Below are 26,758 nucleotides of genomic sequence, written 5' to 3' on the forward strand. Positions count from 1 at the left end.
AGTTAAAAGTCAACCACATTGCTGTGTGGGTCTGGGGTCACATGTAGGCCAGACCAGGTAAGGACAGCAGATTTCCTTCAATGAAAGACATTAGTGAACCAGATGGGTTTTTAACGACAATCGACAATGCTTTCATTGGTCATCATCACTCTTTTCATTCCAGATTTTTATTGAATTCAAATTTCACCATCTGCCATGGTGGGATTTGAACCCAGGACCCCAGACCTTTGACAAAGAGTCATCGGACTCGAAACGTTAACTCTTTTTTCTCCCTACAGATGTAACCAGACCTGCTGAGATTTTTCAGCATTTTCTCTTTCACCCCAGAGCGTTACCCTGGATCACTAGTCCGGTGACCGTAATCCCCTTTTGTTCCTTTCCCCTATCCTGCCTCACCGCATGTCCCCACTTAACAACATAATAATAATAATGCTAAACTTTGTCACAAATCGGCTTACATTAATACTGCAATGAAGTTACTGTGAAAAGCCCCTGTTCGGGTACACGGAGGGAGAATTCAGAATGTCCAAATTACCCAACAGAACGTCTTTCGGGACTTGTGGGAGGAAACTGGAGCACCCGGAGGAAACCCACGCAAGAATCGGGAATCGAATCTAGCACTCTGGAGTGGTGAAGCAACAGTGCTACCCACTGTGCTGATACATAGTAGCATCATCGTAAGGACTAAAGCAGTTCAAAAAAAGAAAGGAAATGTACTTAGTTCTTTTCATGAGCACCAAACTTCTTAAAGTACTTTGTACTTCTTTTTAAGTGGAGTCACAATTATATTGTAGGAAATGCTGCAGAGTTTATGCACAAAAAACTCTTTTAAAAAAAGCAAAGAATAAAAGAACAAAGAACAATATCGCACAAGACCAGGCCCTTTAACCCTCAAAGCCTGCGCCGACCATGGTACCTGCCTAAACTAAAACTGTCTGCACTTACGGAGTCCATATCCTTCTATTCCCACCCTATTCATATATTTGTCTACATGCCCCCGAAATGCCGCTATCGTGCCTGCTCCCACCACCTTCCCAGGCAGCGCGTTCCATATACTTACCACCCTCTGTGTAAAATACTTGCCTCGCACATCTGTTCTAAACTTTTCCTCATGCACTTGAAACCTATGTCCCCTAGTACTCGACTCTCCTACCCTAGGAAAGAGCATCTGACTATCCACTCTGTCCATGCCACTCATAATCTTGTAGACCTCTATCAGGTCGCCTCTCAACCTCCATCATTCCAGTGAAAACAGACTGAGTTTATCGAACCTCTCCTCATAGCCAATGCCCTCCATAACATCCTAATAAACCGCTCTGTACCCTTTCCAAAGCATCCACATCCTTCTGGTAGTGTGGGGACCAGAATTGTACACAATATTCCAAATGAGGCCTAACTAAGGTCCTTTACAGCTGCAACATGACTTGCTAATTTTTATATTCAATGCCCCGACCGATGGAAGCCAGCAGGCCGTATGCCTTCTTGACCACCTTATCCACATGCGTTGCCATTTTCAGTGATCGGTGGATTTGTACGCCCAGATCTCTCTGCCTGTCAATACTCGCCCAAGTTCTACCATTTACTGTGTAATTCCTACATGCATTGGATCTCTGAAAGTGCATTACCTCACACTTGTCCGGATTAAACTCCATCTGCCATTTCTCCGCCCAAGACTCCAACCAGTTTATATCCTGCTGTATCCTCTGACAATCCTCTTCACTATCTGCAACGCCACCAATTTTTGTGTCGTCTGCGAACTTACTAATCAGCTACATTTTCTTTCAAATAATTTGTATACACTACAAACAACAACGGTCCCAGAACTGATCCCTGTGGAACGCCTTCCATTCAGAAAACCACCCTTCTACTGCTACTCTCTGTCTTCTGTGCCCAAGCCAGTTCTGTATTCAACTGGCCAGTTCTCCTCTGATCCCATGTGACTTCACCTTTTGTACCAGTCTACCATGAGGTACCTTGTCAAAGGCTTTACTGAAGTCCATGAAAACAACATCTATGGCCTTTCCCTCATCTATAATCTTTGTCACTTCCTCGAAAAATGCAATCATATTAGTGAGGCACGACATCCCCTTCACAAAACCATGCTTTCCATTACTAATAAGTCAACTTGTTTCCAAATGTGAGCAAATCCTGCCTCTAAGATTTTTTCCAATAATTTCCCTACCACTGACATAAGGCTCACCTGCCTATCATTTCCTGGATTAACCCTGCTGCCCTTTTTAAGCAATGGAACAACATTGGCTACTCTCGGGAGCATGGTGGCTTAGTGGTTAGCGCAGCTGCCTCACGGCGCCGAGGTCCCAGGTTCGATCCTGGCTCTGGGTCACCGTCCGTGTGGAGTTTGCACATTCTCCCCATGTTTGCGTGAGTTTCGCCCCCACCACTCAAAGATGTGCAGGGTAGGTGGATTGGCCACGCTAAATTGCCCCTTAATTGGAAAAAAATAATTGGGTACTCTAAAATTATTTTTTAAAAATTGGCTACTCTCCAGTCCTCTGGAACTTCAGTTATAGCCAATGAGGATACAAAGATTCCTGTCAAGGCACCAGCAATTTCCTCCCTTGTCTCCCTCAGTATTCTGGGGTAGATCCCATCAGGCCGTGGGGACTTATCTAGTATAATGCTTTTTAAGATGCCCAATACCTCCTCTTTATTAATATCAACATGACTCAGAATATCTACACACTCTATCCTATACTCCTCATCCACCAAGTCCTTCCCTTTGATGAATACTGAGGCAACGTATTCATTTAGTATCTCTCCCATTTCCTCTGGTTCCATATATAGATTCCCTCCAATATCCTTGAATGGACCAACCCTTTCTCTGGCTACCCTCTTGCTCTTCTAATTTGTAATAAACGCCGTAGGATTTTCCTTAACCTGTTTGCCAAATTTAACCTTCCTAGCTTCTACTTTAAGTTCCTTAATGTGCTAATGACCAGACAAACTTTTTGTGTTGTATGTATGGGATAGAATATTATCATGGCACCAGGGATTACTGTGCTGCTCTTCAAAATAGTAGTGGGGGTCTTTCCCGGCCCCTGAGCAAGCCGAGCGGGTCTCAGTTTATTGTCTCAGGTGAAAAAGGACACCTCTGACAGTATAGCACTCCTTCAGAACTGCACTGGACCGTTAGGTTTGATGTTTGTGCTCAAGCCCTGGAGTGGAACTTGAATATGGAATCCTAGACTCGGGGATGTGCTACTAATTGAGCAGCTATTGACAAGGGGAAATGAGAGACTGTCTTCAGCTAAGTGAGTGATTGGAAAATATGACCTGCCACTGTCATGTCCATTGTAAGAACAGTGCAGAAATAGGAAAAAAAAAAGTCCACGCATTTGTTTTGGGTGGTACAGTAAGTAGCACAGAGGTTATGGTACTGAACTAGTGACCCATGGGGCTGCACTCATGATTCAGAGACATGAGCTCAAATCCCAAAAGAGCAGTCAGGGAATTTAAATACAATTAAATAAATGAGTAAAAAGCTAGTAATGGTGAATATGAAATGACTGAGCTATTGTTAAAAACCCTTACTATTCACTGACGTCCTTTATGGAAGGAGATCTGCTGTACCTTCTCTGTTTGGCAGACCACAGCAATGTGGTTGATTCTTAACTACCCTTTGAAAACAAACCATTCAGTGGCATTCAAAGAGACAGTTCACTGCCACCTTCTCAAGGGCAGTTAGGAATGGACAAAAATGGCTGTCTCTCAAGTCTAGCCTTGAATGAGAAGAATAGGACATAATTATTATTCAACTTCAATGTTATGCTGCCAAACCTTAGAACAGAATTTTAGTTCAATTATCCTGCGCAAACTCTGATTTTTCAAGCTATATCAGTCTTCTCTGCTGTTAAATCAGACTGTGAAATTTGTCAAACTACTCCCTGCACTCGGCTGATTATCAACGGACATTTCATGATCAACTCTTATGGCATACTACCCCTACAATTTCAATTAGTGCATGATGGTAGAAGAGTAGCAGTGTTTAGCTGTAGCCATCATAAAATAGCAGGCTGTCATTAAAAAGCACTAATATCACATTTCAGTATTGGAATATTGTCTATTCAACCCATCAGATTTTCTTAGTGACCTTCATAAACTGAACAAAATCACTACCGCTAGGGATTGGGCAAAACCTAGAAAAGACTGAAGTATTAGGGAATATCTAACCGTTTAATTAAGCCTTTGTGATGCAGTCCAAGGAGCAAATGACAAAACTACCTTAGTTTAGTTATTTTGCTGCAGGATTGAATGGTCTGCAATTTTCTGCTCCATCAGACGTGCATTTAAAACAATACATATGGTATAAATAGGATAATGTCATTTTTGGGGTCAGATATTTTACAGGCTGTGCATATATATTTTGTTCAAAGAAGTTATGTGATCCTTTACCGTGCCTCCAGATATTACTGTGTAGTGCACAATTTCCCAATTAAAAAAGTAAATTAAAGCGATATACTCCCACTGCTTGGCCAAGGCTACTTAATCTCTGCCGCAAGGGCACAGACATGAGTGCAAATAAGGCCAAGTCTTTCAATCCACCCTCCTCTGAGAAAATTCTTTAATACTCTGCTCGATTAAGAACAGGGAATCAAAATCATCATGGGACACATCCCAGTTGCTCCTTTTACACACTCTGCGTTTCACAATGCTGCTAAATTGGCAGACCGCGCATTGGTCTGGAGACAGACGGAAAACGGTGTGGCTGCAAGTCACTTCCAGGTAGCTTTGCAAGTGCCACTGTTGTATGCGGCACCGTAACACGCCAGAACATATTCTTAAAAAAAACATGTGTACTTTGTATCAATGCCTCCAATAAACCTCGTGCTTTGTATTGTAAAATTGCTCACTGTCATAATATTCTGGTAAATCACTTGATTGTGGAGGAATTGGAAAAGGTTGGGAGGAGGCTCACAAGAGCAATATCCATCTTACTTCCCCAGAGGAGTTTAAAAATTATTACTGCTAGAGAAAATTTGAGTTGTGTGTGATGCGGGTGTTCAAAATAATGAAGGGTCAAAATTATGTTCATGCAGATAACTGCATCTAATTGCGATAATCAAAGTCGCGTAAAGTTAGAATAAGGTTGGATGTCAGGAATTTCTTCTCATCCTGGATGGGATGTAGACCTATGGAACAAACTTCTTTCATATGTAGTTTTGTTGCATCTTTTGCACCAGTTTCGTTCTGGGGCAGAATTGATGTGATACAAAATATAGGGGGAATAATGAATAACATGAATCATGTTAAATGAACTTTTCTGAATTCACTTCGATCACTTTTGGAGAGCAATTTTTTAGATTTTGTTCACCCCGAATTGAGATTGGTTGTGCCTCTCCCAAGAGACCCTGGAATTGTGCGATGAGTGTTCATAATCATGCAAGCATAGGCTCAATGGACCATCTGACTGTTCTTCCCTCTCTCATCTATTGGATTCGGATTCTGCTCGGAACTCAGGTTAAGGCCTTTAAGAATTAATTCATCAAGACGCAGTCGCTTCCTGGCTGTTTCTAACATGCCAGCAAAATAAATATGAACTGGACATATTCAGGGGCACAGATTTCAATGGCTGCCGAACAATCTGGGACACAAGAGGATCAAGTACCTAATTTCAGAACCCCCCAGAGAGGAGAGCGATGGCTGAATCCAGCTTTCGATGTCTGGGGGTTCAAGTGGCTTGGGAATCGTAACCTGAATTATACTAGTCTGGTAAGTAGAGTCAGCAACGACCTGCAAAGGTGGGATTACCTTCCCCTGTCCTGGGCTGGCAGGGTCCAGTTGATCAAGATGATTATTTTGCCAGTATTTTTGTTTCTGTTCCAGTATCTGCCGGTTTTCCTTCCTAAATCTTTTAACATCTTTTAAAAGGATGGGCAAGACCTCAAGTCTGGCGTTGCTGAATCTGATATTTTATTACTGTGCAGCTAATGCAGAAGGCGTCGGGTTGGTGTAGTGATCCGGGATCTTTGTGGGTGCAGAAAGAATCAAGGTCATATAGGGGGTCTGGTCTGGGGGCATTAGTGATGGCCTCGCTCCCGTTCTCACTGACATAGTATGCGTCACATCCAGTGGTTGTTTCCACTTTGAAGATATAACAGCAAACGGGATTATTATTTAAATGATAAAATATTAAAACATGCTGCTGTGCAAAGGGACGTGGGTGTCCTAGTGTATGAGTCGGAAAACATTGGTTTACAGGTGCAACAGGTGATTAAGAAAGCAAACGGAGTTTTGTCCTTCATTGCTAGAGGGATGGAGTTTAAGACTAGGGAGGTTGTGCTGCAACTGTATAAGATGTTAAGTGAGGCCTCACCTGGAGTAGTGTTCAGTTTTGGTCTCCTTACCTGAGAAAGGACGTACTGGCACTGGAGGGTGTGCAGAGGATTCACTAGGTTAATCCCAGAGCTGAAGGAGTTGGATTACGAGGAGGTTCAGTAGACTGGGACTGTACTCGTTGGAATTTAGAAGGATGCGAGGGGGATCTGAGAGAAACATATAAAATTGAGAAGGATAGATGCAGGCAGGTTATTTCCACTGGCGGGTGAAAGCAGAACTAGGGGCCATAGCCTCAAAATAAGGGGAAGTAGATTTAGGACTGAGTTCAAGAGGAACTTCTTCACCCAAAGGGTTGTGAATCTATGGAATTCCCTGCCCAGTAAAGCAGTTGAGGCTCCTTCATTGAATATTTTCAAGATAAAGTAGACAGTTTTTTGGAGAATAAAGGAATAATGATTATGGTGTTCGGGCCGGAAAGTGGAGCCGCGTCCAGAAAAGATAAGCCATGATCTCACTGAATGGTGGAGCAGGCTCGAAGGGCCAAGTGGCCTACTCCTGCTACTAGTTCTCATGTTCTTATATGGAGACAATTGTGCCAGCATTTCAAATTGGGGTCAGTACCGAAGCTGGGTCCCATCTGTGTGAGCTTGTGAGATTAGATGCTACATTTGCGGGGTGGGTAGGGAAGGGACAGGAGAGAATGGGTGCTTTGTTCCTGGAGGGGTAGTTTGCCAGTCTAGAGGAATTGACAGAAAAGTTTGGGCTCTTGGGTCCAGGTTTATTTAGACATCTTCAAGTTTGCAACTTTGCAAAACGGATTTTCCCGACATTCCTCGTGGCGCCACCAACATCTCCAATGGACTAAATTCTTTCGCTCACAGGTCGAAAGACGGGAGCACTTTGAGTATTTATGGATGGACTTTGTTGGGAGATTTGGTGTCAGTGGAGGGGGGTTTAAGGCTAGTTGGGGCCCATATTAGATGACGAGGTGCGGAGAGGTGCCCTTTCGCAGGGTGAACTCCAAGTCCTCAAGCGAGAGGTTTGGTTTGATCCAACTTAAGGGAATTTTTAGGGGGCACATGACCAAGTCTGGAATGACTTGTTTCTTCGCAGTGGTAGAGGACAGGTGCGAACGCTGTTCAGGAGGAGCTAACCACGCACACATATTCTGGACTTGTCCCAAGCTCGTGGGTTTTGGGTCTGCTTCTTTAGCACCATGTTGCCGATTCTGAAGCCTGAGCTGGAGCCCTGTCCTTTAGTGGCCATATTTGGGGTGTCAGACACGCCGGGGCCGACGGGCGCAGGGACTGAGGTCCTGACCTTTGCCTCGCTGACCTGCTGGGGTGGAGGTCATCATCTCCACCCAGTGCCTTGGTGTGGCTGGGGGGGGGTCTGATGGAGTTCTTATATCTTGAAAAAGAAAGTACACCGTTAGGGGAGTAATTGAGAGATTCTGTCAGAGATGGCAGCCTTTTACTATTTATTTCAAGGAATTGTTCACCGTTAGGTATTAAGGGGTGGGGGGGGGGGGGGGTGTAGATATTTTGAGGGGTTATTCTATGTTTTTGTTTTTTTATGTATGTAACTGGGTTCACTCTTTCTTGTTATTTTGTGTGGTACAAAGTGGAAAAAAGGAATTAAAATAATTTTTAAAAAATCTAATTTTGGGTGCTTCCAGTTGATAGACATGAGATGGTTGGAGAAAGTGTAATTTTGCACATAAAGCATTGGGTTATCTGGTAGGATGCACTCCATGGAGTGAGGCAGTTTGCTCAATTGTCAGGTTTATTCAATTGAGAGACAGATAAGAGTCAGTGAAAACACTATCCAGGCTTGGGACCTGTTGCTCAAAAGGACAGAACTAAACGGGGACATATGACAGCAAAATAGGAGGTAGAATAAATGTTTTGATCTTTCAAAGGAAGCTGCAAAGTGACACTAGGAATTGGCCCACAAGGTGGCAGATGGAATTCAACGTTAATAAATGTAATCTAATGCATTGCTTTAAAAAAAGAACTAAAGCAGCCATTATAATTGGAATGGATGCGTGCAGTAGCAGAATATAGGGATATGGGGTTATAGATTCACAAGCCACTCAAGGCAGCACCTCAGTTTGATCAGAATGTGACGAAAGCTAATGGATTTCTATATTTTTATTTAAAGAATTTAAAATGCAAAAGCCCAGTAGTAGTGATGTGGTTATATAGAAATCTCAGTTAGAGAACTATCTGTGGTATCGCATTCCACGCGTTAGGTGAAATATTGAGGCTTGAAGGTACAACGTCTGCTAGAAAAGAAAACAAACAAAAGGAAGACTTGAAACGGTTGTGTTTTTCATGAGATCAATACAGAATACGGTCAATGTGTTGGAAGCATTTCAAATTGTGGTAGGATGGGACATAGTACATGGAAGCATATTATTTCCAGTAACTGGGGGAGGAGGACAAAAACAAGGAAATGCAAAGGGTTTACATCACGAGGCAAGAAAAACAAGGCTGCGGAATTCACTTCCAAGGTTCGTAGCTAAGGGAGAAATACAGCGCGAGTTCAATTCCCATACCAGCTGAGGTTATTCATGCCTTCTCAACCTTGCCCCTCACCCAAGGTGCAGTGATCCTCAGGTTAAATCACCACCTGTCAGCTCACCCCCTCAAAGGGGAAAGCAGCCTTGGACATCTGGGACAATTACGACTTTATTAAAGATTCATATTCAGCATTAAATTGCATAGCTATAAGAAGCAAAAGACTATGAAGGTTGTGGTGATATGAAAAATGAAAATGAAATGAAAATCGCTTTTTGTCACGAGTAGGCTTCAATGAAGTTACTGTGAAAAGCCCCTAGTCGCCACATTCCGGCGCCTGTCCGAGGAGGCTGGTAAGGGAATCGAACCGTGCTGCTGGCCTGCTTTAAAAACCAGCAATTTAGCCCAGTGAGCTAAACCAGCCCCTGTATGCATCACTGTATATACACAAGCAGGTACGGTAAATACACTACAACTCAATAACCACTAGAGGGAGAACCAGATATATATATATATATATATATACACATAGACAAACAGGAAGTAGGCTCTCTCTCTTCACAGGAACAGCAGCTGGTGAGCAGGACACAGACAGGCAGCTCAGATGTAACATAGTCTAAGCGCTGGAGAGAGAATGAACTCACAATAAAGCATCTACTTCAACTGTAAGACTACGAGTTTTATTCAGACACAAGGAATAATACAAAGGTAATGGGAAGAAATGCTATTACAAAATACATTTGCTGTTTACATATCCTTCATCATCTCAATGTCTCCCCAATTGAGCACTTTTTGAAGTCCATTGTGATGAAGGAAACACAGCAGCCAGTTTACACACAAGGTTCCAGAACCAACAATGAAATAAGCACAGTGGTTTGCACTGTTGTTTCATAGCGCCAGGATCCCAGGTTCGATTCCCGACTTGGGTCACTGTCTGTACGTTCTCCCAGTGTCTGCGTGGGTTTCCTCGGGTGCTCCAGTTTCCTCCCACAAGTCCCGAAAGACGTGCTGTCAGGTAATTTGGACATTCTGAATTCTCCCTCTGTACCCAAACAAGCGCCGGAGTGCGGCAATGAGGGGATTTTCACAGTAAAGTCATTGCAGTGTTAATGTAAGCCTACTTGTGACACTATTAAAGATTATTATTATAAGATAATCTGCTTTAGCGACATTGGCAAAAGGAAAAATACCAGCAGGACACCGGTGGTAAAAGTCCATTGCTGATCTTCAGCAATAGGATATTTGACTTCCATCCAAGAGAGCTGACAGCCATAATTTATTTATTTTATTAATAAGTTTAGAGTACCCTATTATTTTGTTTCCAATTACGGTGCAATTTAACGTGGCCAATCCACCTACCCTGAACATCTTTGGGTTGTGGAGGTGAGACACACATAGACACGGGGATAATGTGCAAACCCAACACAGAAAGTGACCCGAGGCTAGTGCTGTAGGCACTAACCACTGTGCCACCGTGCCGCCCAGAGCCTTAATTTAACCTCTCATTGGCATCTCTGGCAACGCAGTGCTCCCTCAGTACTGCACTGGGGTGTCAGTTTAGATGATGTGCTTAGGCCTCTGGTATGGGACCTAATGTCACCCTGTTCTAAGATGAGTGTATTACCAGTTAGCCTTTGCTTATGTGGTCAGTGAACATACAAATATGGGTTTTGAAGAAGAGTCCTACAGACTCAAAATGTTAACTCCGTTTCTCTCTTCACAAATGCTGCCGGGCCTGTTGAGTTTATCCATTTTGGTTTTTATTATAATCATGGACTGGTTGGACTGAATGGTCGGTTTTAGGTTTATGACAGGTATTTTTATGAAATCTCAGTCTCATGCAGGGAGAAAGCTGACCAAAATACAGAATTATGTAGCCTACTAAATAAAAGAGTGTTAGTGCAATTTATTTCCTTCAGGGCTGGTTTAGCACAGGGCTAAATCGCTGGCTTTTAAAGCAGACCCAGGCAGGCCAGCAGCACGGTTCAATTCCCGTACCAGCCTCCCCGAACAGGCGCCGGAATGTGGCAGCTAGGGGCTTTTCACAGTAACTTCATTTGAAGCCTACTTGTGACCATAAGCGATTTTCATTTCAAAAGGAGGAAAAATGATCAGAGTTAAAAAGGAAGGTGAAATTTGATTCAACTGTTAATCGACACATTGTGAATATCCGGAAAATAAAGCAACTCCGCATTATGTCACATGACACTCAAGGGTTTATCAGGCTGCTTTTCTGACGTCTGGACTTGTGCATACGGGTACGTGCAATGATTAGGCAATTCATCTATCATTGGAGATCACCTGGTTAAACCCTGTGAGTTAGGCTATCACGCATCTAGTTACTGGTAAATAAAAGTAGATTCCTGGTCACAAGAGATGCATTTCAGCATTAAGGAGAACCAGCTATCCCGAACTGTAGAGAATAACCAGCAAACATTAATCCCATGATTGAAAATCAGTCAAAAAGTATCAGGTCAGAGTAGCTTTACTGGACAAATATTTCTTCCAAGGAGATGGCCCAGTTCATTAATTTTAATGAAAAGAGTCCCTTTCTAAAATGTATAAATATCAGTTAATTTAAAATAGAGTTTTTTTCTTTAAAACTATTAACAATGAAAAAAGTAACATGTTTTACCATCTCTGTTGGACAGTAGATACACCAACCCATTAAGACACGTATCTGTAACTTCGGAAATATTGGTGGCACATCTTCCAATTGCCTGAATTGCGGCTGCAGCAAATTGCTTGTCCTGACTTTTCACATAGGTCTGAGCATAAAGAGGAATAGGGAAAAGAAGATCAAGTCACTCTGATTGACGTTCACCATACCCCACAAGAAGAGCTGCAGGGTTTAAAAGTGCTCTGCTCCATTATTAACTTCACATACTAACTTAGATGCTCCACCTTAATACGGTGAAATACAGTATTAAAAGATAACCAATAGGTGGATAACTGAATCAAACAGAAATGCATTGACACACTGCCACCAAGTGGCACAATGCGGTAAAGCATCTGCAATTTCTTGTTCTCAGGTCATCTTTGGAAGGAATGAGCAGAGGTTGAGATACCTAACCTTGAGCAACCCCACTCACTTGAAATCCATCATTATGGACACACTCTTTTTTGCACACCATTATTTAGCAATTTCCAGAGCAACATTGAGAACAGATCACTTATTTGATCATCCATTGGGGAATGGCTCAAGGATCTACAGGATGATCACAAAAGCAAAGGGGGTAAGAAGGCCAATCCATGGCTTATAAAGGAAATTAGAAATAATATCCGATCTAAGGAAGAAGCATACAGATTGGCCAAGAAAAATAATAGGTCTGAGGACTGGGAGCAGTTTAGAATTCAGCAAAGAAGGACAAAGAGATTGATTAAGAAGGAGAAAGAAAGTACATAACGAAAGGAAGCTTGCAGGGAATATAAAGACTGACACTAAGAGTTTTTACAGATATATGAAGAGAAAGAGATTGGTAAAGAGAAATGTAGGCCCCCTACAGACAGAAACAGGGGAATGCATAATAAGGGACAAAGAAATGGCTGAGCAATTAAATACATACTTTGGTTCTGTCTTCACAAATGAGGACACAAATCAGATCCCAGAAATATTGGAGAATGAAAGGTTTAGTGAGAGGGAAGAACTGAGGGAGATCAACATTAGTAGAGAAATGGTGCTGGGAAAACTGATGGGATTGAAGGCGGATAAATCCCCAGGGCCTGAGAATCTGCATCCCAGAGTGCTTAAGGAGGTGGCTCTGGAAATAGTGGATGCATTGGAGGTCATCTTCTGGGATTCTATAGACTCTGGAACTGTCCCTGCAGGTTGGAGGGTAGCTCATGTCACTCCAATATTCAAAAAGGGAGGTAGAGAGAAAGCAGGGAATTATAGACCAGTGAGCCTAACATCGGTAGTCGGGAAAAGGCTTGAATCCATTATCAAGGACTTTATAGCAGAACATTTAGAAAGCGGTGGCAGGATCAGTCAGAGTCAGCATGGATTTATGAAGGGAAAATCATGCTTGACAAATATATTTGAATTCTTTGAAGAGGTAACCAGTACAGTCGACAAGGGGGAGCCAGTCAATGTGGTATATTTGGACTTTCAGAAGGCGTTTGACAAAGTCCCGCATAAGAGATTATTGTGCAAAATTAAAGTACATGGGATTGAGGGAAATGTACTGAGGTGGATAGAAAACTGGTTGGCAGAGAGGAAACAAAGAGTAGGGATTAATGGGTCCTTTTCAAATTGGCAGGCAGTAACTAGTGGGGTGCCACAGGGATCGGTCCTGGGACCCAAGCTATTCACAATATACATTAATGATTTGGATGAGGGAACAAAATGCAACATCTCAAAGTTTGCAGGTGATACCAAGTTAGGTGGGAGGGTGAATTGTGACGGCGATGCAGGGATCCTACAGCAAGATCTGGACAGGTTGGGTGAGTGTGCAAACCAATGGCAGATGCAGTATAATTTGGATAAGTGTGAGGTTATTCATTTTGGAAGCAAAAACAGGAAGGCAGATTATTACCTGAATGGTTGTAAATTGGGCGAGGGGAGTGTGCAGCGGGACTTGGGTGCCCTTGTGCACCATTCACTGAAGGTAAGCATGCAGGTGGTAAAGAAGGCGAATGGTATGTTGGCCTTTAACTCATAGAATTTACAGTGCAGAAGGAGGCCATTCGGCCCATCGAGTCTGCACCGGCTCCTGGAAAGAGCACCCTACCCAAGGGTAACACCTCCACCCTATCCCCATAACCCAGTAACCCCACCCAACACTAAGGGACACTAAGGGCAATTTATCATGGACAATCCACCTAACCTGCACATCTTTGGACTGTGGGAGGAAACCGGAGCACCCGGAGGAAACCCACACACACACGGGGAGGATGTGCAGACTCCGCACAGACAGTGACCCAAGCCGGAATTGAACCTGGGACCCTGGAGCTGTGAAGCGATTGTGCTATCCACAATGCTACCTTCATTGCGAGAGGTTTCGAGTATAAAAGCAGGGATGTGTTGCTGCAATTGTACAGGGCCTTGGTGAGGCCACACCTGGAGTATTGTGTGCAGTTTTGGTCTCCTTCTCTGAGGAAGCATGTTCTTGCTCTTGAGGGAGTGCAGCGAAGGTTTACCAGACTGATTCCAGGGATGGCAGGACTGTCATACGCGGAGAGATTTACTAGGTTGGGATTGTTCTCGCTGGAGTTCAGAAGAATGAGGAGGGATCTCATAGAGACTTATAAAATTCTAACAGGACTTGACAGGGTAGATGCAGGGAAGATATTACCAATGATGGGTGTGTCCAGACCAAGGGTCACAGTCTGAGGATTCAGGGTAAACCATTTCGGACAGAGATAAGGAGACATATCTTCACACAAAGAGTGGTGAGCCTGTGGAATTCATTACCACAGGAAGTAGTTGATGCTAAAACTTTTAATATATTCAAGAGGCGGCTGGATATAGCACTTAGGGAGAATGGGATCAAAGGCTATGGGGAGAAAGCAGGATTAGGCTATTGAATTGGATGATCAGCCATGGTCGTGATCAATGGCACAGCAGGCTCAAAGGGCCAAAAGGCCTCCTCCTGCTCCTATCTTCTATGTATCTATGTGTGATAGGCAGAAAGTATATTTTAAAATCAACTTCTTCACCTGACACTTGCAAACTGCTCTGTTTAAATCAGGCTGTAGGAATTTGACTATGTTAGATAAATGGCGAACATTCGACGTATTACACTTCTGACCCATAACCCTAACAAAATACTAAAGATTTGGTGAAAAGGAGCACTTGTATCAGTCAAATCAGGCAGTGTGTTATTGGACCCACCTGAAACTCGCGTAGCACTATAGATATGTTGGTTTCGCTTGCCAGGTTTGTCAGAATCTCAAGCTGTATACAAAAATAAAATATCTTCATCACTCAAGGAATAACAACAAGAGCCGTGGCCAAACATTGATATAAATCACAGATAACTCTGCTGGTTAAAAAAAAAATCAGAATTACATAACATTTAACAGTACTTTAAATGAAAACCAAATTAAATTTGGCATCTTCTTTTAATTAGCTTACTTATTTTCTTAAAAGACCAGTTGGCGGGAGATGGAAAAGAGAACAGTGATTACCAGCATTTTGCATTGGGTTCCCGCTGCAAGAGCAGAATTACTTTTTTTTTTTAAATTTAGAGTAGCCAATTATATTTTTCCAACTAAGGAGCAATTTATCGTGGCCAATCCACCTGTACATCTTTAGGTTGTGGGGGTGAAACCCACGCGGACATGGGGAGAATGTGCAAACTCCACATGGAGAGCGACCCAGGGGCCGGGATTCGAACCCGGGTCCTCAGCGCCGCAGTCCCAGTGCTAACCACTGCGCCACATGCCACCCTTAGCAGAATTACTTTTAATACAAAATGTGCTAATACCACCAAACCAGATGACAGGTAATAATAATAATATTCTTATTGTCACAAGTAGGCTTGCATTAACACTGCAATGAAGTTAGTGTGAAAATCCCCTCGTTGCCACATTACGGCGCCTGTTCTGGTACACGGAGGGAGAATTCAAATGACCAATTCAGAATGACCTAACAGCACATCTTTTGGGACTTGTAGGAGGAATCCGGAGCACCCAGAGGAAACCCATGCAGACATGGGGATAACCTGTAGACTCCGCAGAGTGACCCAAGCCTAGAATCAAATCTGGGTCCCTGGTGCTGTGAAGCAACAGTGCTAACCACTGTGCTACCGTGTCGTCCTAAATACAAATGAGGCAAGGAATGTTCAATATCTTCACTTGCAGTGTTAATGTAAGCCTACTTGTGATAAAACATTATTGATTTATTTATTGTTTATTTGCTTAAAATTTCCAATCAAATTACCAACAAAATGTATCCAAACTATAACAAACGTCAATGGCAAAGTGATCAAGTTGAAGTAATTTTTTTCAAAGTTTTGGAGGCATCACATCTCGAATACTCTTGCCAATCAATATTCAGTACTATTTTGGAAAAATAATTCATTGTACTGAGTCGTGAAAATATGAGGATTCATGAACAGTCGGGGATTTTGCTGGCTAAGCTTTGGGAGCTTCCGTAAATTTTTCTTTTCAGGAAATCATCAAGTGGCCTAGAATCCACAATAGTGGATTATAGTTAGGTGGGCAGCACGGTAGCATGGTGGTTAGCATAAATGCTTCACAGCTCCAGGGTCCCAGGTTCGATTCCCGGCTGGGTCACTGTCTGTGCGGAGTCTGCACGTCCTCCCCGTGTGTGCGTGGGTTTCCTCCGGGTGCTCCGGTTTCCTCCCACAGTCCAAAGATGTGCGGGTTAGGTGGATTGGCCATGCTAAATTGCCCGTAGTGTCCTAAAAAGTAAGGTTAAGGGGGGGTTGTTGGGTTACGGGTATAGGGTGGATACGTGGGTTTGAGTAGGGTGATCATTGCTCGGCACAACATCGAGGGCCGAAGGGCCTGTTCTGTGCTGTACTGTTCTATGTTCTATGTAGTTTGGTTTGTAGACCTGCTGCTCAATCACCTTTTCCACTTTCGCATTTTATGTTCTTAAATTGATGGAATTAAAGCAAATAGCAGCAGTTGTTAAGTCTGTATTGTCAGCTGCTTTTTGTAACTCCATTTGCAGCTCTGGTTGAAAAGTGCAGACTGGAAAACTAACTCAGCTAGAACCACCCAGAAGGCATTTGAATTTGGTCGAAAGTGTTGCATGAAGCGGTTTTGTAAAAAAAAATGAAAGCGCCCAAAACTACAGATCAATTCGCGACTGAATAAGTACAGTGCCAGAAAAAAAAAAAAAAAACAGGTTTTTCGTTTTTGGATCAAGTTAAAACAGACTAAGAGTAGAGCGTACTTGTTGAAAAAAAACACTACATATGGTCATATAGTATCTCACCATCAAAAAGATTTATCTGCAACTCTAGTTAGAAAACAACTACAACAATGTTTTCCTTCCATCTGACATAAATTGATTAGGTTTATTGTACATGGTACAGTACCTGAATTCTATTGTGGATTTTAAGCAAGGTGACATAATGGCCGAGTAAAAATCAAATAACATATCTTACCTTCAAAATTTTTATCTGTGTTGGATCAGTTGATCGAACGTAAAAACTTTTCAAGTATGGTCCAAACATCCCCTGTGGAAGATTATTTGTCCTTTTTTTAAAAAAAAGCCTTTTTGAAGAGCAAAAAAGTATCCATAAATATCCAGCTTTGTTTACATCAAAACTATTGCAAGCATACCTTTCTTTGTATGGTCATTGTGGCAATGTTCTGCAAAACAATGTATTGCACTTCCCTACATATTAAAGAGAAACAAGGGGAGAGTTACTGTACAATAATAATTGCTCAGGGGTAAATCTTACACCTATTTGTGAGTTTAGGTACTTTGACATAGCCGAGAGAGGAGAAAAGAGCAGCACTCGCCAGCTCTCTGTGTATTTATATCATGGAGAACTGTAAATATCTCCTTTTTTGAATACTTGCAGATGCAACAAATTATACCTTCTTTCCACAGTTGCTCAGTGACCGATTACAGATGGTCATTTGTATACCCCAGTACCCCCATTTATTTGAACCGGAGAGATGTCACTTCAGGCTGGCCTAGAGTCAAACTTGAACCGCCTTGAAGGATCAGTCAGTATTTTTATTCTTAAATAGGTGAGCATTGCTGACAAGGCCAGCCCTGTTGCTCTTCCCTGAATTGCCTTTAAGAAAATGTTGGTGAGGAGCCTTCGTGAACTGTTGTCACGCATCTGGTATAGGTATGCCAACAGTGTCATTAGGGAGTGAGTTCCAGGATTTTGATCCAGCAACAGTGAAGGAACTACAATACAGTTTTGAGTCAGGATGCCGTGTAGTTTGGAAGGGAACTTGCAGTTGGAGGTGCTCCAATGCACCTCTGCCCTCATCCTTCATAGAATTTACAGTGCAGAAAGAGGCCATTCGGCCCATCGAGTCTGCACTGGCTCTTGGAAAGAGCACCCTACCCAAGGTTAACACCTCCACCCTATCCCGATAACCCAGTAACCCCACCCAACACTAAGAGCAATTTTGTACAATAAGGGCAATTTAGCATGACCAATCAACCTAACCTGCACATCTTTGGACTGTGGGAGGAAACCGGAGCACCCGGAGGAAACCCACGCAGACATGGGGAGAACGTGCAGACTCCACACAGACAGTGACCCAAGCCGGGAATCGAACCTGGGACCCTGGAGCTGTGAAGCAATTGTGCTGACCACTTTGCTGCCGTGCTGTCCCCAATTCTATTTGTTATAGGTCACAGGTTTGGAAGGTGCGGTCAAAGAAGCCTTGGTGCATTGCTTCAGGGCATCTCGTATGCGGTACACACTGTTGTAACTGTGAGCTGATGGTACAGGTGCCAATCAAATGGGCTGCTTTGTCCTGGATGTTGTCGAGCTTCGAGCATTGTTGGAACTGCAGCCATCCAGGCAAGGGGAGAGTATTCCATCACATTGTTGACTTGTGCCTTGTAGATGGTGGGCAGGAGGTCAGGCAGATAATTATTTGACACAGAATGTCCAGCCTCTGACCAAGCAGGTCCAGTTAATTTTCTAGACAAATGTAAACACCAGGGATAAGCATCTACTCTAGCAGAAGAGGTTTGTCTGAGTACACCAAATTAGTCCCACATTATTCTCAAGTGTCAGCTTCCATTAAAATGACTAGAATTGCTCCAAAGTAAAATATGTTCAGTTCCACAAAACTCCACCTTCAATGTCACTGAAACAAGAATGGGGAGTTCCAAAAGCTAATTTGATCCTGTCCTTACCTGACATCCAATGAAGGACATTTCTAGAATCAAATCCTTGGACAGCAATCATGAGAGGCAACTCTTTGATAAATCCCTCCTTCTTCCAGGAGCCGTCACCTTACCACCATTCCAACTGTTATTTCAAGAAGACAGTCACACACTGCACTCGAAACATCAACTCTGTTTCTCTCTCCACAGTTGTTGCCAGTCCTGCCGAGCTTTTCCAGCCCTTTGTTTTCATTTTAGACCTCCAGCACACACATTATTTTTCTTTTATTCAGCTCAGTTTAGTTACCTCTGAAAAGACTAGGGATTGAATAAAGGGACTTTCCAAACTATGTGACTTATCTGTGCCATTTTAACCAGGTGAGGCAGAGTTAAACACCTGAAACATACTACAGAAAACATGCAAATCAAATTCTTAGATCTTCAAAGCTGAAGCCAACAATCTATTTTCACAATGCATTGGGTAATCAACCTTAGACTGTTTGTTTCAAATTAATTAAACCCTTGACGCTCTAGTGGAGGACGGCAGTTCCGCAGGTAGAATTAAACAAGTAACTTACCTGTGGCTTCGAAGCAATCGAACCAATGATTTAGCAACAATGTTGACCTCTGACTTTGGCGCAACGTGCCAGTAAAGTTGAGCAACCCCCATTACCACCTGAAAAAGATAAAGAACTTTATAGCTCAATTATTAAATATCACCAGCAACTTGAAATGTGTATCATCAGATTTTTACATAGCAACAGGAGTAGGCCATTCAGCCCATTGAGCCAGTTCCACCATTCAATTAGATTCATGGTTGGTCTAGCTCAATGCCACTTTCTTGCACAACCTCAATACTCCTTGATGTCATTAGTCACCAGAAATTTTTCAATTTCTGTTTTGAACATGTTCAATAATTGAGCTTGCACAGCCCTCTGTGGATTTCCAAAGATTCACCATCTGTCTGAGTGAAGAAATTCCTCCCCATCTGAATCTGAAATGGCGGTGGTATGGTGGCAGTGGTTAGCGCAGGGACCTGGGTTCAATTCCGGCCTTAGGTGACCTTGTGTGGAGTTTGGACTTTCTCCCAATGCCTACATGGGTTTCCTCCCGCAGTCCAAAGATATGCAGGTTAGATGGATTGGCCATGTAGAATTACCACTTAGTGTCCAAAAAGGTGTGATTGCAAAGATCAGGAGAAGAATTTGTAAACAAGGCTCAGAATTTTGACTTCAATGAAGGAAGTGAGTGGGTGAGAAAAAAAGGGTCATGATCTCTGAGGAATGGGATTCAGTGTCGGGTAGAATGGATCTAGTTTTGGATGGGTTCAGTGTTTACATAAGAGGGAACTCTAGAAGCCGGTGATAGAGTGTCACAGTGTTCAAACTGGGCGGCACATTCTAATTGCGTAGCACATTGGTTAGCACAGTTGCTTCACAGCGCCAGGGTCACAGGTTCGATTCCCAACTTGGGTCAGTCTGTGCGGAGTCTGCATGTTCTTCCTATGTCTGCGTGGGTTTCTTCCGGGTGCTCCGGTTTCCTCCCACAAGTTCCAAAAGACGTGCTGGTGGTAATTTGGATATTCTGAATTCTCCCTCTGTGTACCCAAACAGGTGCCGGAATGTGGTGACTAGTGGCTTCTCCACAGTAACTTCATTGCAGTGCTAATGTAAGCCTACTTGTGACAATAAAGATTATTATTATGTAGATGACAAGTGTGCAGATGCCCCTTTCAATGGGAACATGATCAAGGTAAAAGGTAATATTGAAGAACTGGATAGGATAAGAGCAGCACTGTGGCACAGTGGTTAGCACTGCTGCATCACAGCAACAGATTCCCGGGTTCAATTCTGGCCTTGGGTGACTGAGTGGAGCTAACATGTTCTTTCAGTGTCTGCGTGGGTTTCCTCCGGGTGCTCTGGTTTTCTCCCACAGTCGAAAGATGTGTAGGTTAGGTGGATTGGCCATGATAAATTGCCCCAAGGTGGGGATAGAGGATGGGGGATTGGGCCTAGACAGAGTACTCTTTCAGAGGGCTGGTACAGACTTGAAGGGACAAATGGCCTCTCTCTAATTCAATCTATCAAAAATCTATGAAGAGATTAGAAGCTTTAGCTCAAAATTAGTTTGCACACCAACACTCTGCACCATCCATTTAATCTGAAAAGCAGCAGAGCAGTGCAGAAATGATGGGCTAAATGGCCTCCTTCTGTGCTGTAACAATTCTGCAATTCCATAACAATTCTTGTGAAGACTGGAGACTCTTTCCGAGTTTTTGATAAGAAGCTGTTGCTCGTTTTACTGGAGTGTGATTAACACGCCTCCGTTTAAAGGCCGTGTGCTTAACACTACTATGGCTCTGTATGTGTCATTATGCTCGGAGTCGCCAGGTGCCGTATTGAGACACCGTCACAAGTATATCAAGGTCAGGTTCAAAGTAATAAATCCGTACACCAATTAGTAAGTCCAAACGATTGGTGTTTATTATAACAAATATAATAAATACACATGCATACGCTAAAGAGACTAACTTACTTCTAATACTAAACAACTAAATACTTATCTAGACAGGAACAGGCAAGGTCAGGGAGCAAGGCCTTCGTCCCGTTCTTGGTCTGTAACTTTCTGATTGGCAAAGTTGTCAAGATCTAGCAAGGTCTGGATCACGTAGCGATCGTTGTGTTGGCACTTACAGTTCAATGGCTGATGCTCAACGACCGGTGATGAAACTGGCAACAGGTCTGGGCCGGAGTCTGGAAGCAACAGCAGATCTGGGCCGGAGCAAAAACAGACCGAACCATGTGCGGGACCTATTCTTATAGGTCCTAGAAGTCCGTGCCCCTTGGGGCGGGTTCTTTCACCTGCTAGGTATCAATTGGGTCTTTCCCAATCGATATCTTTCAAACTCCCCAATCTGAGGGTTGTTCCTCGATGGGTGGGGTGGTCCCTACGCCTCTTTGTGTTGGTTGCTTTGGCGCCATTCTGTCTGGGCGTCTATGGAAAAGTATCCATTGATACTTAAATGTTGCTATTGTCCGGGGTCTGGATCTGGATCACCTCATTACTATGCAGATCTGTTTCCCATTTGCACCTTTGGCTGAAACTCTGCACCTGGCCAGAAACTGGTTTCTGTACGTGCAGAATGCAAAACAGTCTTCTGCAAGCTGCTTGTCCTCACTAAGACTGTTTTTTCCTGCAGCCTTAGCAGTTCTCCATTTTGTAGCCCAGTGTCCATCTTAGATGGCTACATTGCCAAATAAGTTGTCTCCTTTTTTGCCAATATTAAATTGGAGACAATTTTGTCAGACAATCAGACAATAAAGCGATGGTAATTAAGCTGGGGTAAATGCACAAAGCAATTACCATACCAATGGAAATTGAACCGAATATCTACTGATAGCACTGAGGGGCAGCACATAGACAAATTAGAGAAGTCAAAGGTGAAGCTTTGCTGTACTTGTGAGCTGGCCATGCATTGGTGAGAGGATAAAACTTTACAGAAATAAGATGGCTATGAATGCACTTGGACTTGATGAAACAAGTGAAGATAACGCTCCAGTATTTGGCCATGTATGGGATGCTGTGAAAGAATGGAGCAGTCAGTGATGGCAAATTTCATAGGGGGTTAAAGAAGGGATAATACACCACAGTTCAAGACAAAGCAGATGATAGTCAATGATCAGGGCAGTCTCAGCAGCGTTGGTAGGATGAAAATGGGCTGAATGAGCAAGAGGATAAGTAGTTTTTGAAATTAGTGACAAATATCAGTTTGTTGCTTCTAACCAAGCCTCTCCTTCAGTTAGTTTCCTGTTAAAATCCTTGTCCACCCATTTCACACCTTTAGAGTCTGGTATTAAATTATCACGACCACCCTCCCATTCTCCATTAAATTTCTGCTTACTAAAACCTTATTGCTGTACCCTCCCATGCTCTGCCCCACTCAACCATCTTGACCTACGAAGGCTCACACTTCCCCATAATTCTCACCATATTCAAATTTCTCCATCATCTCAACCCCCATGACATTCTCCAGGCTTCACAAGAATTGTTATGGAATCGCAGAATTGTTATGGCACAGAAGGAGGCCATTTAGCCCATTATGGCTGCACTTCACTATCCATTGACTCCCTAATTTTGAGCTTCTGTCACCTCACGCTCTGGAATGTCACCCCTAAACTCCTCTATCCCTTTAATACCAGCATTAACTTTGATTACAGACCTGCCTCTTCAAGTCACCACCTTTAGGATCTCTGAGGCACACTGTTAAGAGTGTTAAATAAGTTCAATATGCTAATAAGTTAATCCGTTTTGTATGGTGGTAGGGAGAGCAGCGTCACAGGTAGTGCAAAAACTATTCCCTCTTCTCTAAAAAGTGCACTACGATCTTCTTCATCTTAGTGCATTTAACAATGTCCAATTTTGTTTGTTGGAAAATGAAATAAGTTTCATAAAATAGAATGGAATCTTTATTCCACTCAGGAAATCCAACAAGCAGTGATAATAACCACATTGGCTTGAATCGAAACAAAAGGAAATAACAGTTTCCGTGAATGGGATTTTTTTTTGGAACCTGAAAAGTTTTCCGATTTTTTGTCCAGTGTTTTGCAACTTAGCCTTACTTTCTAATAACTGTTACTAGTAAACATTTCACTGGAGGAACCCATCAGCACTGCACAGCCTCCTCGAGCGAGGTGTGCGCAGTGTGCCTAATACCAACTTCCTTATAATTTGGCCATTCAGCTTTTTGCGATGGTCAGAAGTGCAAGCACAGTTTTATCATTATTTTTCCTTCAGTAAAATATAGTGCTTACAGTGCTTTATTAGAGGGTGGTGTATATCCAGCAGGTCAAAGGCAAACCAGTAACATTCACCAAGCAGCAATTCTTATGCCAGATGTTGCATTATTACAAGAGATCAGTCTTCCAAACACTTCCAGTGTGCATGTCCTGCAATACAACTACACCATTCTGGCAATATGGATGTATATGTGACACCTTTTGGGCAAGCGGTGAAGCACAAATTGCAACCAGTGGGCAACAGATGCTAGTTAAATTACCATATTTTTAGAAGTCAGGCCTCGCATCAGCTTTGTTCCGATGATGGTCAAGGACTGACTGTGTCATCACCTGTAGCCAATTGTAGTTGAAGATTCATAGTAAGGTTACCAAATATGGGTTTGTGTATGCATGGCAATGCCAGTCAGCAGAATCACACTTGCCCCACTTTCGCTGCTAGTCTATCGAATGAAGCATTAGAACAAAGAACAGCACAGCACAGTACAGGCCATTCGGTCCACGATGTTGTGCCAACCATTTATCCTAATCCAAGATCAACCCAACCTACACCCTTTTAATTTACTGCTGCCCATGTGCCTGTCCAAGAGTCACTTAAATATCCCTAATGACTATGCCTCCAACACCTTTGCTGGCAGTGCATTCCACGCACCCACCACTCTGTGTAAAGAACCTACCTCTGACATCTCCCAATACCTTCCTCCAATCACCTTAAAACTATTCCCCCTCGTGACAGTCATTATTGCTCTGGGAAAAGTCTCTGGCTATCCACTCTATCCATGCCTCTCATCACCTTTCACACCTCGATCAAGTCACCTCTCTTCCTTCTTCGGTCCAGTGAGAAAAGCCTTCGCTCCCTCAACCCTTTCTTCACAAGACATGCCCTCCAGTCCAGGAAGCATCCTGGTAAATCTCCTGTATCCTCTCCAAAGCATCCACATCCTTCCTATAACGAGGCAACCAGAACTGGATACAATATTTCAATTCTGGTCTGGCCAGGATTTTACAAAGCTGCAGCAAAACCTCATGGTTCTTAAACTCAATCCCCCTGTTAATGAAAGCCAACACACCATACACCTTTTCAACAATCCTATAAACCTGGGTGGCAACTTTGAAGGATCTATGGATGTGGACTCCAAGATCCCTCCGTTCCACCACACTTCCAAGAATCCTCCCTTTAATCCTGTATTCAACAATCAAATTCGACTTTTCAAAATTAATCACTTCACATTTATCTAGGTTGAACTCCATCAGCCACTTCTCAGCCCATCTCTGCATCCTGTCAATGTCCTGTTGTAACCTGCAACAGCCGTCGACACTATCTACAACTCCATCAACTTTCGTATCATCGGCAAACTTACTAACCCATCCTTCCACTTCCTCATCCAAGTCATTTATAAAAACAAAGAGCAGAGGTCCCAGAACAGATCCCTGCGGGGCACCACTGGTCACTGACCTCCAGGCGGTATACTTTCCATCCATTATCACTCGCTGCCTTCTTTCGGCTAGCTAATTATGTACCAGACAGCCAAGATTCCCTGTATCCCATGCCCCCTTACTTTCTGCATGATCCTTCCATGGGAATCTTATCAAATGCCTTACTGAAATTCATGTACACCACATCCACTGACCAACCTTCATCAATGTGTCTCGTCACATCCTCAAAGAATTCAATGAGGTTTGTGAGGCATTAGTGACATAAAGCCACTAGATATCATCCGGAAGCAATCTGGCTGGAAAGACAACACATAATTGCTTCATTTTTCCTCCCTTCCCAGAGGTGTACATCAAAAGTAACATTGATTTACTGATTATAATAATTCAGGTGTACAAAATTACGATGCATACAGCAGCATTCCTGCTCTGCAGTAAAGGCTTGGTATTCCGGAGGAGCAGCCGATGATCTGGGTCCATTACATATGGCTGTTTAGCAGCAACACCATTTTTGTTCTGGTCTTCATCAGAATCATAGAATGTTTTCTCATTGTTTCCATCCAGCAACTCCTCCTGAAAGGAAATAAATAATTAATTGTAACAAAAATTATCTATTGCAAGAAGCTTTATGGGCCCTTCAATATCTCTAATATTATCTATTCAAAAACTGCAACTGGAATAACCAAGAAAAAATAGAACTAAGTTTACAATACAGCACTGTATTCCCTGCTGCAGAACTTACTGAGCTTGTGTTTTAGCAACTGGAAATTATAACAGCAACTTTTACTCTCTGTACATGGTATTTATAATGCCCGTCAGATAGACTCATGGTTTGCTCTAACAAAAAGTTGGCAGACTCAATGGCTGCACAGACTCATTTTGCACTGTTAACTTCTATGGCATTGTTTCCATGTCCAATACAGGTACTATCAGCAATGGTGTGAAAATTTTATATATAATTTGATGTTTTAATGTACAAATGTTATATAAAGAGGTTACAGTCCACCCCTAGTCGTGCGTCATCTGTACAATTAAAAGTTTCAGGTTGTGCTCATCATAATCCGCTTCATATTTAGATTTATTTTCTCTGTGTTTGTGGCAAATTTGAAACTTTCCATCATACAAAAGTTGCTATTTCAAAATTAAACATGAAATTCAGAGCACCTGATTATTTTTGGCTCCATTGAGGATTCATATTCTTAAGAGCTAATTATTTTCTCAATTCTGAAAGTGTAGGGTGGCTTTTACCTGTATTGTCAGCATAAGAGACTAGTTTCAACTGATAACTAAATTAGTCCTTCAAACATACAGTGGACAATCCTAAGTAAGATGTCCAGGTAAATACTTAAAAAAACACTCATCTGAAGCATCGTAAAAGGATGTGTTTGTTTTAAAAAGCACTCAAGTCACAAAGCCAATTGCCTTTTCTGTCAAAAGCACAATAAATAAATTGACTGCCACTAAGTGAAGAAAAAGCAAACCTAAATCAGTCCCATCAAGAGCTCCATACAGCACACAACCTAAAATTACCCTATTTTCACAACAACAGGCACTGACAGTGCTGTTAAGTGCATTAGCTGTCCACAGAGATGACAGCAAGCCATCAACTCCACTGAGAAAAGCCACTCAACAAGAAGCTGCACTTTATAGCTGCACATAACAGTAAATAACCTTCAATTAGAGGCAAGATGTGAATTGTGGAAATATTAACTTACTAACAGCTGAAATTCTTGAGCTTTGCTGTTAACCAAATTTTTAAAAAACATATCTTCAGTGAAGGCGGGGGCAGGGGGATGCAAGCTTTCTTCAATTCATCCTCATCATAATTTAACCTTCAGCATAACACGTCTACATATTAATTTTGCAACTCTACAACCTTTTTGTTTACACAGCTGGGCACTAGTGTCAAGCAGAAATGTTAACATAACAGC

At 42.6% G+C, this 26,758-nt stretch overlaps 1 protein-coding gene across 3 annotated transcripts in view; it reads right to left on the reverse strand.

Moving 5' to 3' along the window:
- The window catches only part of ap3b1a (adaptor related protein complex 3 subunit beta 1a), a 358,394-nt gene that overhangs the window by 190,974 nt on the left and 140,662 nt on the right, over window positions 1-26,758 (reverse strand). For all 3 annotated transcript variants that reach the window (XR_005461652.1, XM_038805547.1, XM_038805548.1), the window contains exons 8-13: window positions 25,242-25,400; window positions 19,179-19,276; window positions 17,079-17,133; window positions 16,901-16,972; window positions 14,653-14,715; window positions 11,455-11,587 (exon numbers count right to left, since the gene is read on the reverse strand). Coding sequence is in view for 2 of the 3 variants with exons in the window: in XM_038805547.1 (XP_038661475.1) it covers window positions 11,455-11,587; window positions 14,653-14,715; window positions 16,901-16,972; window positions 17,079-17,133; window positions 19,179-19,276; window positions 25,242-25,400 (580 nt within the window). In the remaining variant the exon portion in view is untranslated. The remainder of the gene's footprint in view (window positions 1-11,454; window positions 11,588-14,652; window positions 14,716-16,900; window positions 16,973-17,078; window positions 17,134-19,178; window positions 19,277-25,241; window positions 25,401-26,758) is intronic.

Source organism: Scyliorhinus canicula, chromosome 8 (genome assembly GCF_902713615.1).
Source record: "Scyliorhinus canicula chromosome 8, sScyCan1.1, whole genome shotgun sequence".
Taxonomy (NCBI): Eukaryota; Metazoa; Chordata; class Chondrichthyes; order Carcharhiniformes; family Scyliorhinidae; genus Scyliorhinus; species Scyliorhinus canicula.